This window comes from Oratosquilla oratoria, chromosome 24, assembly GCF_046742065.1.
Source record: "Oratosquilla oratoria isolate Oo_2021 chromosome 24, ASM4674206v1, whole genome shotgun sequence".
NCBI classification, from domain to species: Eukaryota; Metazoa; Arthropoda; class Malacostraca; order Stomatopoda; family Squillidae; genus Oratosquilla; species Oratosquilla oratoria.
In genome coordinates, this window is record NC_134800.1 from 43,512,259 (window position 1) to 43,528,247 (window position 15,989).

Genomic DNA, 15,989 nt, shown 5'->3' on the forward strand with positions numbered 1-15,989 from the left:
AAATGTTACATAATTTGGCGCAGAAACATGTTGTTCTTTCCCATTGATTAGAAGTGGCTGAAATGCCTAGTTTAAGTATGCATAGACATCCGGGAAATGTAATCACCGATTCCCGGGCGGAGACCGAAGTAGAGAGAGACAACAGGGATACAAGAAAGAAAATTGAGAGTAGAGAGAGAAAACAAGAAAAGAAGCCGACGCCCACAGTTCATCTGAATCTACGTAAATTTTTTTTTTCTCCATTCGTCGATTACAACTAAACTAAACAAGTCATTTGGACCTCTACGATTGCACTACGCAGTTTTCAAGTACCGAACCTGTGAATTGACAACCTCCACGCGAAATGCAAACCTTCCTTTTTTCTGAATTATTTCGGACATCTAGACTAAAGCTAAGTACGACTCCACACACGCTCTCTCTTTCTCTGTTATTTCTCCACTACGAGAGACCAATCTATCATCTACATGTTCCCCAACAACCAAAAGTGGCTCTCCCTTACTACCAGAGGTTATCGGGCATCGGACTCTCCTCACATTACCTGCTTGGTCCGAGAAATCAAGACAGTTACAGACGATTGACGTTGGATGCGTCTTCTATCACCTAAATGAAGACTCTGTACACCACCACAGGTCCGGCGTCCGAAGCCTGCGAAAACTGAAAGAACCTGGTAATTGATTTAGTACTCATTCATAATTCATGTAACATCTATTTACATGTTGATGCTTGATGTATATTGCTATTTTTTCTTATTCTATGTCCATTTATGTTGTTTGTGGCCATTTTACTATTGTAAATAATAACTTGTTTTAACGAAGATTTTAATTATTCTGTCTGAACTCTCTGTCACTGGTACGATCTGTGCACTGCCTTACTTTCATTTGTTTATTTCTTATTTGTTTTTTCTTTATTTTATTCTATTTTATTTATTTCTGTGTGTCGCGACTAGCCTTGTCCATAGGTGAGTCGTGACAGAGGTGTTTACATACAACAGCCCATTTTTTCCTTGACTATGCAGTAACGCCGCTTTTTACGCGCGGTTCAAACAGTTGGTGTGAACAGGGCCTCAGTCTCTAGTCACAATATGATGCTGCGTGACTCTCGTCCATAGGGGGGTCACCAGTCTCTCTCTCTCTCTCTCTCTCTCCTACCCCAACTAAAATATTGACATCATAAATCTTATACTGTTGATATTCAATACAGGTTCTGTATATTGTAAAATTGAGGTCACAGCATACAGAACGAGGAGTAATGAATTTTATATCATATATACTCGAAAAGGTAAATTTACATAAAATCGGTGTACCATAATCATGTTTGGATACCCGCAATTATTTATACATATACTGTTAAGAAATATGAAATATAATTACACTCTATTTTCTTGAATTAGTGTTTAATGTGTTTAGTTGTTTAATGTTAACTGTTTATCTATGTATCTATTAGGTCGTTGGAAGGCAGAGGTGGAAGGAGTGAATAAGAGGGGGCGTCCTAGAATGAGATGGATGGATCGGGTGAAAGGGGCATTACAAAAGAGAGGAATGTCTGTTGAGGAAGGACGGGAGAAGACAGAAGATAGGGGTGAATGGAGAATGATTGTGTATGGATGGTGATGTGATGCATGAGGGGAAGTGGGTGGGGGATGGGGATGAGGAAGTATGTATGAGAAAAAAATTTGACGCAGCCCGAAGGGATTGCTCCCCGTCTTCTCCTCTTCTGCATGAGGGGACGGAGAGCGGGGTTCGCCGAATTTCCCCGTGTAAAGGGGAAAAAGCCTTTGGTATATGTATGTATGTATTTATCTATTCTTGTTATTTATTCATTCGATTTCACCTATTTGTCTATTCATTTCTTAATTTCCTTATCAATGGTTTGTCCATATTGTTACTATTATTCTTTTTTGTCTATTTTTAGAAAATGTCGATATATTATTTCTCAATCCCTTTACTTTGATGACGCACTATCGTATACTTTCACATAATCAACTTATGTAAGTTCATTATTAAAATTTTTAGACATGCTATAATATGTTGGTATTGAAATTATTTTTACTCGCATAGAATTAAATGAGTTTTGGTAACAGTTACAATTCAACAAGATGCATTTTTTCATGGCTGAATTATAATACGACAGTTATATACTTATTCGTTTAATTATATATATATATATATATATATATATATATATATATATATATATATTATATATATGTATATTTCATTGTTTATCTGCCAAAATATTTGTTTATTAATTTACTAGATATCAGGACTTTACCAGACCAAGAAGTGTGAAACTCGTTTTATCAACTCTGTGTAGAGGAGATAGTCATCCTTCAGAAGATGCATAAAAGAAAACGAATAGAAATGTTAGAGAATGTAAATACAAGGGGTAACTATATTAAAGTATAGAATATATTTAAATCCTCTGACTGGTTCTTGTATATTTTAGCTTACAAGTTGTGAGGTTGGGCTATGTGGGATTGGACACTCATTTGGTATGTTGTCCAGGAATTAAGAATATAGGAATGCAGGAGACTGCAAGAGACCATAAGGCCTACACTAGGCAGTTCCACGTCCATTATCACCTGTCATCCCCATCCATTAAGTTGTCTTTTTTTTTTTTAATAACCGATATTTTTAGTGCTCACGACGTGGTTATTAAATCTATTTCATTCATGGACCACTCTGTTGGTAAACCAATGCTTGCCTATTTTCTTCTTAAATCTAGATGTGTCCAATTTAATTCCATTACTGCGAGTCCTGCCCTCTTGTCTTAATATGATGTCCTTGTTTGCGTCACGCTTGTTGAAGCTTTCCGTCTGGATCGTCCTACCAAACCTAGGATTGAGTTTTCCTTGGATACCACTTTTGATCATAAAGGATTGCTTCGTGACTCTGGTCCGTAGAAGCGTCAACAATGTTCCTACCACATTGGCAGCAAGAACTTATGCGGACAAAGCCAGATACAAGGACTTCTACATACATCTATATAAAAAAAATCTTCAATCATAATCAGTCTTCCAATCTTCTTTTTTCTGATACACTCGCGTCAGTTTCATGTGTAACATATCCCCACTTCACATTGTATTACATTTTTCTTCATCCTTCCTGACCTTTATAACTGAATGAATACTTTTTGGGATGAAAAATATGCAATTTTTCGCATAAAAAGGGAGGATCGCTGAGTAAATGAAGCGGCCCTGCCGTCGAAGTGCTGTGTCTTACTGCATTGCTTCTAACCCGGGCAGTGGGCAGGAGACAGGGATGACCCTTCATCCACGAGGAGCTAAGATGAGAGGGAGGAAAGGGTGGTGGATGGGTGCTTCCCGTAGCTGGCTACCTCCTTCATAAGGGGGAAAAGGCCATTGGTATATATATATATATATATATATATATATATATATATATATATATATATATATATATATATATATATATATATAACGAAGTGTGGTGACTGAGCTGGCAAGGGCGCTTGCGTCTGGAGGCGGGACATAGATGGGAGATGATTCGGGTCCCGATGGAGGAGGGGTTCCCTGCTTGGGGTTTGCAGACACCCCGGCGGTTCTCGGGACGGTTTACAGGAGTACTTGCGAAAGATCACTTCAAACATTTAAATCTGCAGAGAGAAAACATTGTACATTGATTTTGATGTTAATGCTCAACTGATGAATAAAGTCATTACAATTTGAACCATTTGATATCCAAAGCGGTGCCATTGTATATCTAATTGGTCTTAATTTATTACCATTCTATATTCTGTGTCAGGTTCATGAAGGTACGGGTCGATGGTTTGGTGACTCAGGGGGTACGTGACGGGAAAAAGGTTGAGAACCCTTGCGATAGAAGGTCAACGCGTAAAGGCATTTTTTTTTTTTTTTTTTTTTATAGAAATACTTTATATATATCATACAAGCCCATTTTCTTTTATCAACAACTGTGTGGGTGCTCACTGACCAACAGAGAGTAAGTACTCGTTTGCATATTCATTTAGAATCATAGTATGAATTGGGCATCCTGGGTGTGTTTTGTGTGTGTGTGTGTGTGTGCGCGCGCGCGCGCGTGTGTGTGTGTATCCATCTCCCTATTTCTCTTCTCTCTCTTTCCTTCCCTTCCTCCCTCTCTCCTTTCCTCCCTCCCTCTCTCTCCTTCACTCGCTCCCTCACTCCCTCTCTCTCTCTCTCTCGTGATATCATTTGGCACTTAATGGCTTGAGACTCACATGTGGGTCCTCCTCGGAGGCACTACCAAAGCACTAATTCGCAGTTCGCTCAAGATGTGGCAACACTGGCCGGCACAGTGCCACCGAGACCTCAGTTGCCACACAGCTCCTGCTCCCGTCGCAGGTTCCTTGAGTTCACCTACCCGTTCTCGACAACCACCGGGTACCCGGATCGACCTCGGGAACCTCTCCTTTGTCACTCTCTCGCCGAAGCCCTCCTCATGACCTCCACAGCCCCGCTAGGACCTCCGGAGGTCTCCCCCCCTCGGTCATAATCAATACGACGAAGGCGGTGTCGAAGTGTAATGTTCCTGCTGCGTCACAGCGAGGCGTTGGTGGAGGGTGAGGGAGAGAGGGCCCCGGTGCCACGACCACAACAACGTCACGTGTTTAACGGTGCCAAGAGATGTGACGTCATGAGGGTGAGGTAGGGGTGAGAGGTGAGGGGAGGGGAGCCAGCTATATGATTATTCTACTAGTGCCTGCCAACTGTGCTCCTGGTGCTTTGTAAACAAATCTAGAAATATTTTATGTTCTAAACGAGAGTGCCAGTGCGTTCGCTGTGGAGTGCCGCTGCGGGAGATCCACCTGTGGCACTTGTAAAACACCTGTGTCGATGGTGCCAGCTCGTACCACTACTTAGTTGTGTTTCGAAAGTACACACATGTGAAGCTACCCAATCGTATCCTTTCCGTCATCGTAACAAACTGAACACTGAACCCTTCGAAGTCTGAAGCAGCATTCGGCTGTTCAATCTCCACGGGTATTCATCACGTTCTTTACAGAGGAACATCTCCCACAGGAGGTACCGGAGCTTGTTCTTTACCCAATTGTGGTCACGTACTTGAGAACCTGAAGAGGACAAGTGACGCAAGACCCGATGCCTCCTGCTTGTGGTTCCCTCCTTCAGGAGCGCACAGCCACCACCTGACGAAGAGGGGCGCGGGAGCCTCGACATCGGAATGCCCATCGTAGACACACCATATCGTAATCCTGGCAGGTGGAGGGCGGTCGTATTCAAGCAGGACGTACGGCACGGAACAGCAGGTAAACCTCATGATAGCAGGTATCCCTTATATTAGCAGGTAAATCCCATGAAAGTAGGTAACCCTTATATTAGCAGGTAAACCCCATGATAGTAGGTAACCCTTATATCAGAAGGTAACCCTCATGATAGCAGGTAACCCTCAATACAGCAGGTAACCCTCAATACAGCAGGTAACCCTCATGATAGCAGGTAATCCTCATGACAGCAGGTAGCCCTTATGATAACAGGTATCCCTCATGACAGCAGCTAATCCTCATGATAATAGGTAACCCTTATGATAACAGGGAGCCCTCATGATAACAGGTAACCTTCATGATAGCAGGTAACTCTCATGATGGCAGTTAATTTTACTGCTAGCATGTGGTCTTCATATTGCTAGTTGTGGAGTAGTCATATGCAGAGCATATAATTCCTATTTCATCAGACAAGTCAAATGATGGCAGATAACTTCAGTACTAGCAGGTAAACCCTATGATAAGATACGCGAGTTATTAGCAGAATTGAATGCAAACAAAAGGATGGGGGGTCCCCACTTGGAAACGAGCTACAGTGTAATAGTCCTAGCTAGCAGAGGAGCCTGGGGCTAGCAGAGGAGATGTTAATAGCAGTTAAGTTCCATACTATCAGGTGACCTCTACTATAGCAGGTGGACTTTGTGCTAGTTCTAACTTCCAGGTGGCCTCGTGTCCTTGGTCACCCTGAAGTTTCAGACCTCTCGGCTCCCCTCCTGTCTCGGGTCGCCCTGAGGTTTCAGAACCTTCATATGGCCTTCTATCCCTATTCATCCTGAAGTTTCAGAACTTTCAGTTGGTCTCCTGTCCCTGGTCATCCTCCATTTTCAGAACTTTCTAGAACCCCTGGACCTCCTTTCCAGGTGGCCTCCTGTCCCTAGTCACCCTCTATTTTAAGAACTTCCAAGAACCCTTGGCGCTCCTTTTCACGTGGCCTTCTGTCCCTAGTCACCCTCTATTTTAAGAACTTTCTAGAACCCCTGGCGCTCCTTTCCAGGTGGCCTTCTGTCCCTAGTCACCCTCTAGTTTCAGAACCTTCTAGAACCCCTGGAGTTCTTTCCAGGTGGCCTCCTGTCCCTAGTCACCCTCTAATTTCAGAACTTTCTAGAAGTTCTGGAGCTCCTTTCCTGATGGACTCTTGTCCCTAGTCACCCTCTAGTTTCAGAACATTCTAGAACACTTAACGGTCCTTTCCAGGTGGCCTCCTGTCCCTAGTCTCCCTCTAGTTTCAGTACTTTCTAGAACGCCTGGCGCTCCTTTCCAGGTGGCCTCCTGTCCTTGGTGCTCCTGGCACCGCTCCTGACGAGGTTCTACCCGCTCCCAACCGTCGTCCTCATCGTGGTCCTCTACAGTTGCGTCGTCGTCCCCGCTGCCACCAACTACTACTCCATCACCAAGGTCCTCGTCAGGCTCTGTCGGAGGCTTTGGCATGGCGGGGCACAGGCAGGGTAGGTGAGGCGAAATCAATAAGAAGATTACCGGTCTTCGTCCGACTAAAGATAATAATCGAACCTGGAGCGGGATGTGTCGTGACCATGCAAAAGTGTCCTCTTATGTTCACGAATATTTCGGTCTTTGTCCTTATGGCCGACTAAAGACAATAAAACCTGATCTGGGACGTGTGAGGACAATGCAATGTTGCCCTCCCATGTTCAGTACATTTGTGACATACGGTATAGCCTTGTCTTTACAAGAGTGATTTGTCTTTATCAACGGAACTGTATTTATGTAACAACAACAACGAGGATGTATTTGTGTTCTGATATCTTACGGGTCAGGTTCGGGTGACCGCGCGCGCACGTACGCACGCACACACACACACACACACACACACACACACACACACACACACACACACACACACACACACACACACACACACACACACACTCAAAAAAACACACACACACAGAAATACACACACACAACACAAACATACACACACACAACGCACGCCTACACACACACGCACACACACACACACACACACACACACACACACACACACACAACAAACATACACATTCACACACACTCACACATACAAACTTAATTAAAAATCACTAAAAGATCCACTAACTGACAGCAGTTTTCGAGACATGGTCTCCATTTGTAAGTTTCAATGGGTCCCCAGGAGGAGAAGGGGAAAAGGGTGGGGGTGGGGGGATCTATGGATACCCCCCCCCCGCATTGCAATCCCCTGTGGAGGAATCCTCTGAACTCGAAAACACTGTATATACTATGACGAAAGAGAACTGGGTCTTGATGGCCGAGTACTGCAAGCATTGCAGTAAATGGTTGGGGACAGTGGGGGTTGTAATAAAAACATAAGAACACAAGAATGGAGGAGACTGCAAGAGACCATAGGGCCAACACTAGGCAGTTCCATGCCCATTACCACCTATCATCCCCATCCATAAAATTATCTAATCATAAATATAAGGACACAAGAATGGAGGAGACTGCAAGAGACCATAGGGCCAACACTAGGCAGTTCCATGTCCATTACCACCTATCATCCCCATCCATAAAATTATCTAACATTAAACTTAAGGACACAAGAATGGAGGAGACTGCAAGAGACCATAGGGCCAACACTAAGCAGTTCCATGACCATTACCACTTATCATCCCCATCCATAAAGTTGTCTAATTTTCTCTTATAACAACCAATAGTTACGGAACAAACAAGCTGAGGACCCTTTGGTATATAACAAGTCCAGCTGAAAGTAAATAAGGTGAAATAGATGCTTTACTTTTACATTCTATGTAACTCTCAAATTTTTTACACTGTTACACGTTATCGGTTCAGCGGAAAGTTTAGTCTATATGTTCAATATTGAAGAAAATGAAACTGTGCACAGTTATATTTTCCTGATTCTGGTGATTTTTATATTGGTTTCTCTCTCTGTTAGTGGGCCGGTTGCCTTGAAGCCTTCGAACCTCCGACCTTCTGGTTTTACCGCAATACTCTTTACGAAATTTTAAGTTGGAGAGGTTCTCATACTCCTCGGCTAAGTCTTAGGTTCTGATTTCGATTATTTATCATGTCTGGGTGATGGTAAGTGTTGGTCTTTCTATTGTGTCGGGGCTAGATTAGACGGTCAATGTCAGTGAGGAAGTGTCGCTTGATGTGGAGATTTCTGGATATCATTTCTTTAGGAAGTGAGGTTTCAAGGTTACGTTCCTCTTGCTGAGTGTTGGTTCTTTGCCAGGAGGTGGTGGAGGGCGCACCCACTGGGCCAGCAGGGATAGAACGACCCTCCCAGGATACCCTACACTACTCCTGGTGGTGCTTCTCCCCTACGTAGTCTACTGCGTGCGCCACCGTCCTCACTTAGTGGGGATTGCGGCTGTGATCTACACCTTCCTGGTGCTACCGACGGCTCTTCGTGGGCAGCTCCCCTCAGCCTCGGCGATGTGGCTCCCCACAGCGGCGAAGACTGCTGTGGCTGCCCTTTGGACTCGGTAGGGTCTTCTTGCCCTCTTCATCCTTTACCAGATAGTTTCAGTTCTTCTTTGTGTGGTCTATAAACGAGGTTGTTTGGTTGTAGTGTCCTCCGCTCGTTAAAAGGATGAAACTAATTCCACCTAACATTTTATCAATTAGGTCATCGTATTAAGACAGCAGGACAGGACTCGTAGTAATGAATTTATTTTGGACAAATTTAGGTTGAAGAAGGAAACAGGCAAGAACTGGTTTACCAACAGAGTAGTTAATGAATGAAATAGACTTAGTAACCATGTAGTGAGCGCTGAAACAATGGGTCATTTTAAGAGAAGATTAGATAACTTTATGGATATGGATGATGACAGGCAGTAAGGGGCATGGGACTGCCTAGTGTAGGCCTTATGATCTCTTGCAGTTTCCTTCATTCTTATATTCTCTTTTATTTGATCTTATTTTATCTATTCATTTATTTTTGTTTCCTTTCATATATTGATCCCTGACACAGAAGCAACCTCACACTCACAGGACAGACACTAGTACAAAGTTTCTTCCCAGGATGGACAACGAAAGGGACAAATGATAAGAACAGTTGCAAACCCATCACATGTATCAAGACACAGTCACAGTGCACTCCACAGCCTAGTTATAGAAATCTGATGCAAAAGCCTGTGGATTGGTTGCAGCACCAAGAGCTGATAATAAAAATATATATCTCTAGTTTTCCGATGGAAGAAACATTAAAATCTAGGGCAAAGAGCCAAAAAAAAAAAAAAAAAAAAAAAAAAAAAAATATATATATATATATATATATATATATATATATATATACATATATATATATATATACATATATACATATATATATATATATATACATATATATATATATATATACATATATATATATATATATATATATATATATATATACGAGGAGGCGAGGAGGAGAGGGGGGGGTGGAAAGGGAGTTGGGAGATAGGGTTGATGAAAGAATATTGGGATAGTTTGAACACATGGAAAGAATGAGGGAAGAAAGATCAGTGAAAGATGTGTGGAAGGCAGAGGTGGAGTGAGTGAACATGAGGGGGGAATCAAGGATGAGATGGATGGATGGGGTAAAAGGGGCACTGGGAAAGAGTCTGTTAAGGAAGGGAGAAGACAGAAGATAGGGGTGAGTGGAGAATGGTTGTGTAGAGGTGATGCTGTGATGCATGAAAGGGAGTGGGTGGGAGATGGGGGTGAGGGAGTATGCAAAAATGATATTTTGTCGCAGCCCGAAAGTATTTCTCCCCCTCTTCTCTTTTTCTGTATGAGGGAACGGAGAGGAGGGCTCGCCGACTAAATGAAGCGGCGTTGCTGTGGAAGTGCTATGGCTTTCTACATTGCTTCTGACCCAGGGTAGTGGGCGAGATGCAGGGATGACCCGTCATCCAAGAGGAGCCAAGAAAAGAGGGAGGGGGGATTGGTGAATGGAAGTGGAGTGTGTGGGGATGAAATGGGGGGAAGCGGGTTTATGCCTTTGGCTACCTCCCTTGTAAGGGGGAAAAACCATTGGTATGTGTATGTATGGAAAAAAAAATGAATTTGAGAGAAGCCTACCAAGAAACTGGATTTCTTTTCTTAGTGTTCCAAAGGCCAATGCCTTCATTGGTCCCATTTCATGCCTTGTTTTTAGCCATAACAAATATATATAAATTTTGTCATTGCGATGACAAGGTGAACTTGATTTTGTGCGTTGATGACGCCATCGGAAGCATACTGGTCTCGCATTCGCCTAGTTGTGGGTTCGAGTCCCGCACTCCTCTCCGATTCTCAGCAGTGACTGTTACTTGCCCCAGCAGTCCAAGTTCATAGCAGAGCAAAAGTAATGGGTTCGATCGCAGCTCTCTATCATTCATATTGCTTAGACCTTAGAGTTAATGTGTAACTACCTAAAACGCTAAAATATTTATAATTCTCTTTATATCTAGTGTATTTTTTATCATGTTACATAAGAACATAAGAACATAAGAAATAAAGGAGACTGCAAAAGACCATAAGGCCTACACTAGGCAGCTCCGTATCCATCACCACCTGTCGTCCCCATCCATAAAGTTGTCTAATCGTTTTTTAAAACAACTGATAGTTTCAGCGCTTACTACGTGGTTACTAAGTTTATTCCATTCATCGACCACCCTATTTGTAAACCAATTCTTGCCTATTACCTTCTTAAATCTAAATTTGTCCAGTTTATACCCATTACTGCGAGTCCTGCCCTGTTGTTTTATTATGATGACCTTGTTTGCATCACCCCTGTTATAGCCTTTGATCCACTTGAACACTTCTATTAGATCACCCCGCACTCTGCGTCTTTCCAGAGAGTGTAAGTTTAGGTGCCTAAGCCTCTCTTCGTAAGGCAAATTTCCGAGTCCTTGTATCATTTTGGTCATTCTTCTCTGTACTGATTCTAGTGAATTTATGTCCATTTTGTAGGACGGAGACCAAAACTGTACCGCATAGTCCAGGATGGGTCTAACTATTGCTAGATAGAGTTTAATAATTACCTCTGCACTTCTATTTGTTACCGTCCTAGCAATGAAGCCTAATGCTCTGTTTGCTTTATTTCTGGCGCTAATGCACTGCTTCCTGGTTTTAAGGTCCGGACTCACCAGAACTCCCAAGTCCCTCTCGCACTCAGATTTTTCTAAAAACGTGTCATCTAAGTTGTATCTATTTTCGGGGTTGTGTAGCCCTACGTTTAACACGCTACACTTAGAGATATTGAAGTTCATTTGCCATTTCACCGACCATGTTAACAGTTTATCAAGATCATCCTGCAGAATCTGGGCGTCTTCTCCTGACCTAATTAGGCGTCCTATTTTAGTGTCGTCCGCAAACTTACTAACATCACTATTTAACCCATCGTCTAAGTCGTTTATATACATAATGAACAATAAGGGACCCAAGAACAATAAGGGACCCAAATGAACAATAAGGTATGAAGCAGGACATTCCGTCATCTAGGAGTCTTAGTTACAAGATATTTACATCCGTATTCTTGAACGAAAATGTTGGACCCATAGCCACCCGCCATCGCAATAATGCCCTTGTTTTTTTCTGGGCATAAGGTTCATGATGACCTACGTCTTCATTTACGGAAATAACTCATGCCGGGGCTTCTTCCTTGGGGACCCCATCCACGATACAATCCGGTCTTGAGGCCGCCGGATAGATCTGGCCAAATCCGACCTGATTGGATCTCGTATGTACTGATTTTGGTTTGTCCGACCGACATATACGACCCAATCTGATTGGATCCGACCAGATCTGTCCGGCGGGCCCAAGATCAGATCGCACCGTGGATGGGGTCCCGTGACTTCGACCTGACCTTGACCTGATTTCGTAACTTCACTCTGCCTTCCAGGTCCCTCGTGCACTCAGGAGTCTTGGCGCACTTCCTTGGGGCACTCCACTCCTTCGTCAGCTGGTTCGTGAGGACGCTGGCGCTAGTCGCGAGTTCGCTGACGTCGCTGGTCCTGGGTCCGCCTTATTTCGTGGCGGGCGTCTTGTTGCCCTCGCTTCACAGGTTCTATCTCTCAACAGATGGCTTCCGGATCACAAGTAACCAGGTTAGTGGTCTCTCTCCCTATCTCCCTCTCTCCCTTTCTCTCTCTCTCTCTCTCTCTCTCAATACAACCACACAGACTGACAAAGATGCTTGAGATACCAAAGGACGTTCGAGGTCTTGACCGCACGGAAGTTAGGAAAAGGTCTAACACGGGACTTTGCATTCTCTTCCGTTCTTTAAAAAAATGTTCTATTTACTTTTTTTCATCTCATTTTTATTGGCTCGTGTTCTGACTCCTTTTTGTTTTTCAGAGGTTCCTTCATACTTTCCTTGAGCCATATCCTTTTGTCTTCTACCTCACTGCACTTTTCATAACTGCCAAAGACCATTGACATCGCTGATTAGGAAGTTCGGTTTCTTAACAAAGGGGAAGAAGTTTTTTGATGAGTTTGATTGGTTGCTGGGCGCCGATGGTAATTGGTGCCCTAAAATAGATCTTTAATAGTTTGAGATTAATTAAACCCATTTGTCAATATACGGATATATTTTTCCATTAATATCGAAAAATTCACCTAAAACACGCCAAAAATAAAAACATATTAAAATCTAAGTAGACATTGAGCGCTTTATAGTATTTTATGCATCTATTTATACATCATAGTCTATCTATATACTAAGAGGTTTTTCCCCCTAATAGGGGAGGTAGCCAAATCAAAGGCACGTACCTACTCCCATCCATTCCACTCCCTTCCACCACCCTTTCCTCCATCTCATCTTAGCTCCTCATGGATGATGGGTAATCCCTGCATCCCATCCACTACCCTGGGTATCATATATTCTTAATACTATTGATGGATCTATTCATACATCTTCATGGATACAATATATTACTTTGTGTTGTTAATATTTCTTAAGTCCTCACCAATGTTCTTCTTTCCTTCAGGTTGTGCTCTTCTTCATGGCTGAGAGACTCTTTGTTCCAGAGGCAAGAATGACTTCTCTCTACTTCCTCCTCTTCTACACCGTGCTGGCCTACCTCCAAAAGGCCCTCTGCGTAGGTCTCTCCCTCCTCTTCCCTCCCTCCTCCCTCCTCTTCTCGACCTCCTCTCTCCTCTTCTCGACCTCCTCTCTCCTCTACTCGACCTCCTCTCTCCTCTTCTCGACCTCCTCTCTCCTCTTCTCGACCTCCTCTCTCCTCTACTCGACCTCCTCTCTCCTCTTCTCGACCTCCTCCTGCCTCCTAAATGCCTCGTGACCCTCCTCTCGTTTCATCCTCTACTGCTTTATGTTTCTCGTTATCAGATTTTTCTTCCGTTAGAATCGTGACCTAAGAAAGCCTTCAATTTTGCCATTCTTTTCTTATACTGGTATATCAATTTTCCTCATACATGTACATATACATATACTTATACATTTATATAAACACCCACGCACACACACACACACACAGACACACAGACACACACACACACACACACACACACACACACACACACACACACACACACACACACACACACGTGTGTACGTGAAGGTGGATGTAGAAAACGAGGAATAATGGGAGATCTACGTTACTTTAATGTATTGACCCACAGGGGCCTGTTCACAAACCTGAACAACATTGCTGAACATAAATGCTTTGAATCAAAACGTTCACACATTATAATTCTCCTATTATTCCTCGAGATATTTGGTGTGTGCGTGTGTGTGTGTGTGTGTGTGTGTGTGTGTGTGTGTGTGTGTGTGTGTGTGTGTGTGTGTGTGTGTGTGTTGGTGTGTGTGTGTGTTGGTGTGTGTGTGTGTGTGAACTCGGTGACCATTATCGTGAGCGCTAAGAAAGCAAATAATATTCTAGGACTGATTGCGCGATCTTTTGACCTCAAAAGTCCATCTCTCATTAACAAGCTATATAAATCGTTAGTTCGTTCACATTTGGAATATGCTGTTTTCATATGGTCACCGAATCTCATTAAAAACATTGACAGATTAGAAAAAGTACAACGGTGAGCCACAAAACTGATTCCAAATATAAAAAATAATTCATACGAAAATCGAATAAAGCTATGAATCTACTTTCCTTACAAAAGCGTAGACTCAGAAGTGACTTGATACAGGACTTTAAAGCCGCGTCCACACTTGTTGCATTTCCACGTATCGTATCGTCTTTGCGTATCACCTAGTGATTCGATACGGTGCAACAGGGTATTGTACCCACTTGTTGTGTATCCGTATACAGCAGGCGGATAGGCAACAAGTGGGTACAATACCCTGTTGCACAGTATCGTATCACTAGGTGGTACGCAAAGATGATACGATACGTGGAAATGCAACAAGTGTGGACGCGGCTTAAGATTCTAAAGGGAATTGACATCAAAAGTGACAAAATTTTCACACTGAATGAGAATCAGACAAGAAATAATGGTCTCAAACTGCCAGGAAATAACTTTAATTTGGAAGTGGGTAGAAACTACTTCGCCAACCGTGCAGTTAATGAATGGAATGAATTTCCTGCAGAGGCAGTGCAATGTAGTTCAGTTCGAAGCTTTAAGATTTGTTTAGATAAGCACGTAAGATGCTGTAGTACCTGCCATTTATTTTATGTTATTTGTTTGTTATTATTTGTCTGTTTGTTTATGACTATTTATTATTATTTAACTGTCCATTTATTATTATTTACTATTTACCTATTTGTTTATTATTTAATTTTACATATTTATTTTATTTATTACTATTTATATTATTATTTTTATTTATTTATTTATTTATTTATTTATTTATTATTATTATAATTTTTTCGAATCCGACCTAGTTATGGAAAAAAGGTCTCCTGTTGGCATGCTCTTTTGTAATCCTTTGTAGAGAAGATTAGATAACTTTATGGATAGGGATGATAGATGTAATGGACATTTTACTGCCAAATGTAGGCCTTATGGTCTCTTGCAGTCTCATCCTTATGGTCTTATGTTAAGAGGGACAGGACATCTGGTATGTAGTATGCATGTAGATTACAAAGTTCGACGACAATCTGTTATACTTATCTGCCAACAGATGGCGCTGAAGTCGCTTCATTTCAAAACACGTTGCAAATATCAGTCAATCCATCAACCACTCTGTGTCCACTGCTGAACACTCTTCCATACTATTCCCCCACGACTGAGCGTTTCAAAACAAATTTCAAATATATCTGACGATGAATATACCATAGTATTGAGGAAACAATGAGTGAGGAGTTTAACAAATATTTTCTCTCGGTGTTTACTAATGAGAGGTTAGATAAAGTACCTGACTGCGATCCGATTTTTAGTGGGGATGAAGAAAGTAGTCTATCTAATATCAGCATTAGTGAAGTACAAGCAGTCAAGTAGATTGAAAGACTTAAAGCTACAAAATCCCCGGGTCCAGAAGAAATTTTTCTGAGAATGCTTAAGGAGTGTAAATTTAAAATCTGCGATCAGTTAATTGACACATTTAATAAATCGGTAGACACTGGTTTTGTGCCTACTGCTTGGAGGCAGGCAAACGTTGTTCTTGTTTTTAAGAAGGGAGAAAGATCGTCTATATGCAACTACAGGCCAATCAGTTTGACATCGGTTATAGGAAAAATGCTTGAAACAATAATAGTAAATAGACTCAGAGAATACATCGAAAGACATAATTTAATTCGTGATACACAGCATGGTTTCTCCAAGGGTAAGTTATGTGTGACTAATCTTTT

The 15,989-nt window shown here is 42.2% G+C and overlaps 1 protein-coding gene across 4 annotated transcripts in view; it reads left to right on the forward strand.

The window, feature by feature from the left end:
- The first annotated feature begins 4,291 nt into the window (after nucleotides 1-4,291).
- The window catches only part of LOC143038585 (uncharacterized), a 44,764-nt gene continuing 33,066 nt past the window's right edge, over nucleotides 4,292-15,989 (forward strand). Inside the window, exons 1-4 of one of the 4 annotated variants that reach the window (XM_076207986.1) lie at nucleotides 4,292-5,265; nucleotides 6,542-6,725; nucleotides 12,131-12,335; nucleotides 13,218-13,328. In XM_076207986.1, coding sequence (XP_076064101.1) covers nucleotides 5,181-5,265; nucleotides 6,542-6,725; nucleotides 12,131-12,335; nucleotides 13,218-13,328 — 585 coding nt within the window. In that variant the 5' untranslated portion in view covers nucleotides 4,292-5,180. Of the gene's footprint in view, nucleotides 5,266-6,541; nucleotides 6,726-8,491; nucleotides 8,745-12,130; nucleotides 12,336-13,217; nucleotides 13,329-15,989 lie in introns of those variants that run through there. The other 3 variants (XM_076207985.1, XM_076207987.1, XM_076207988.1) reach the window with 3 other exon arrangements.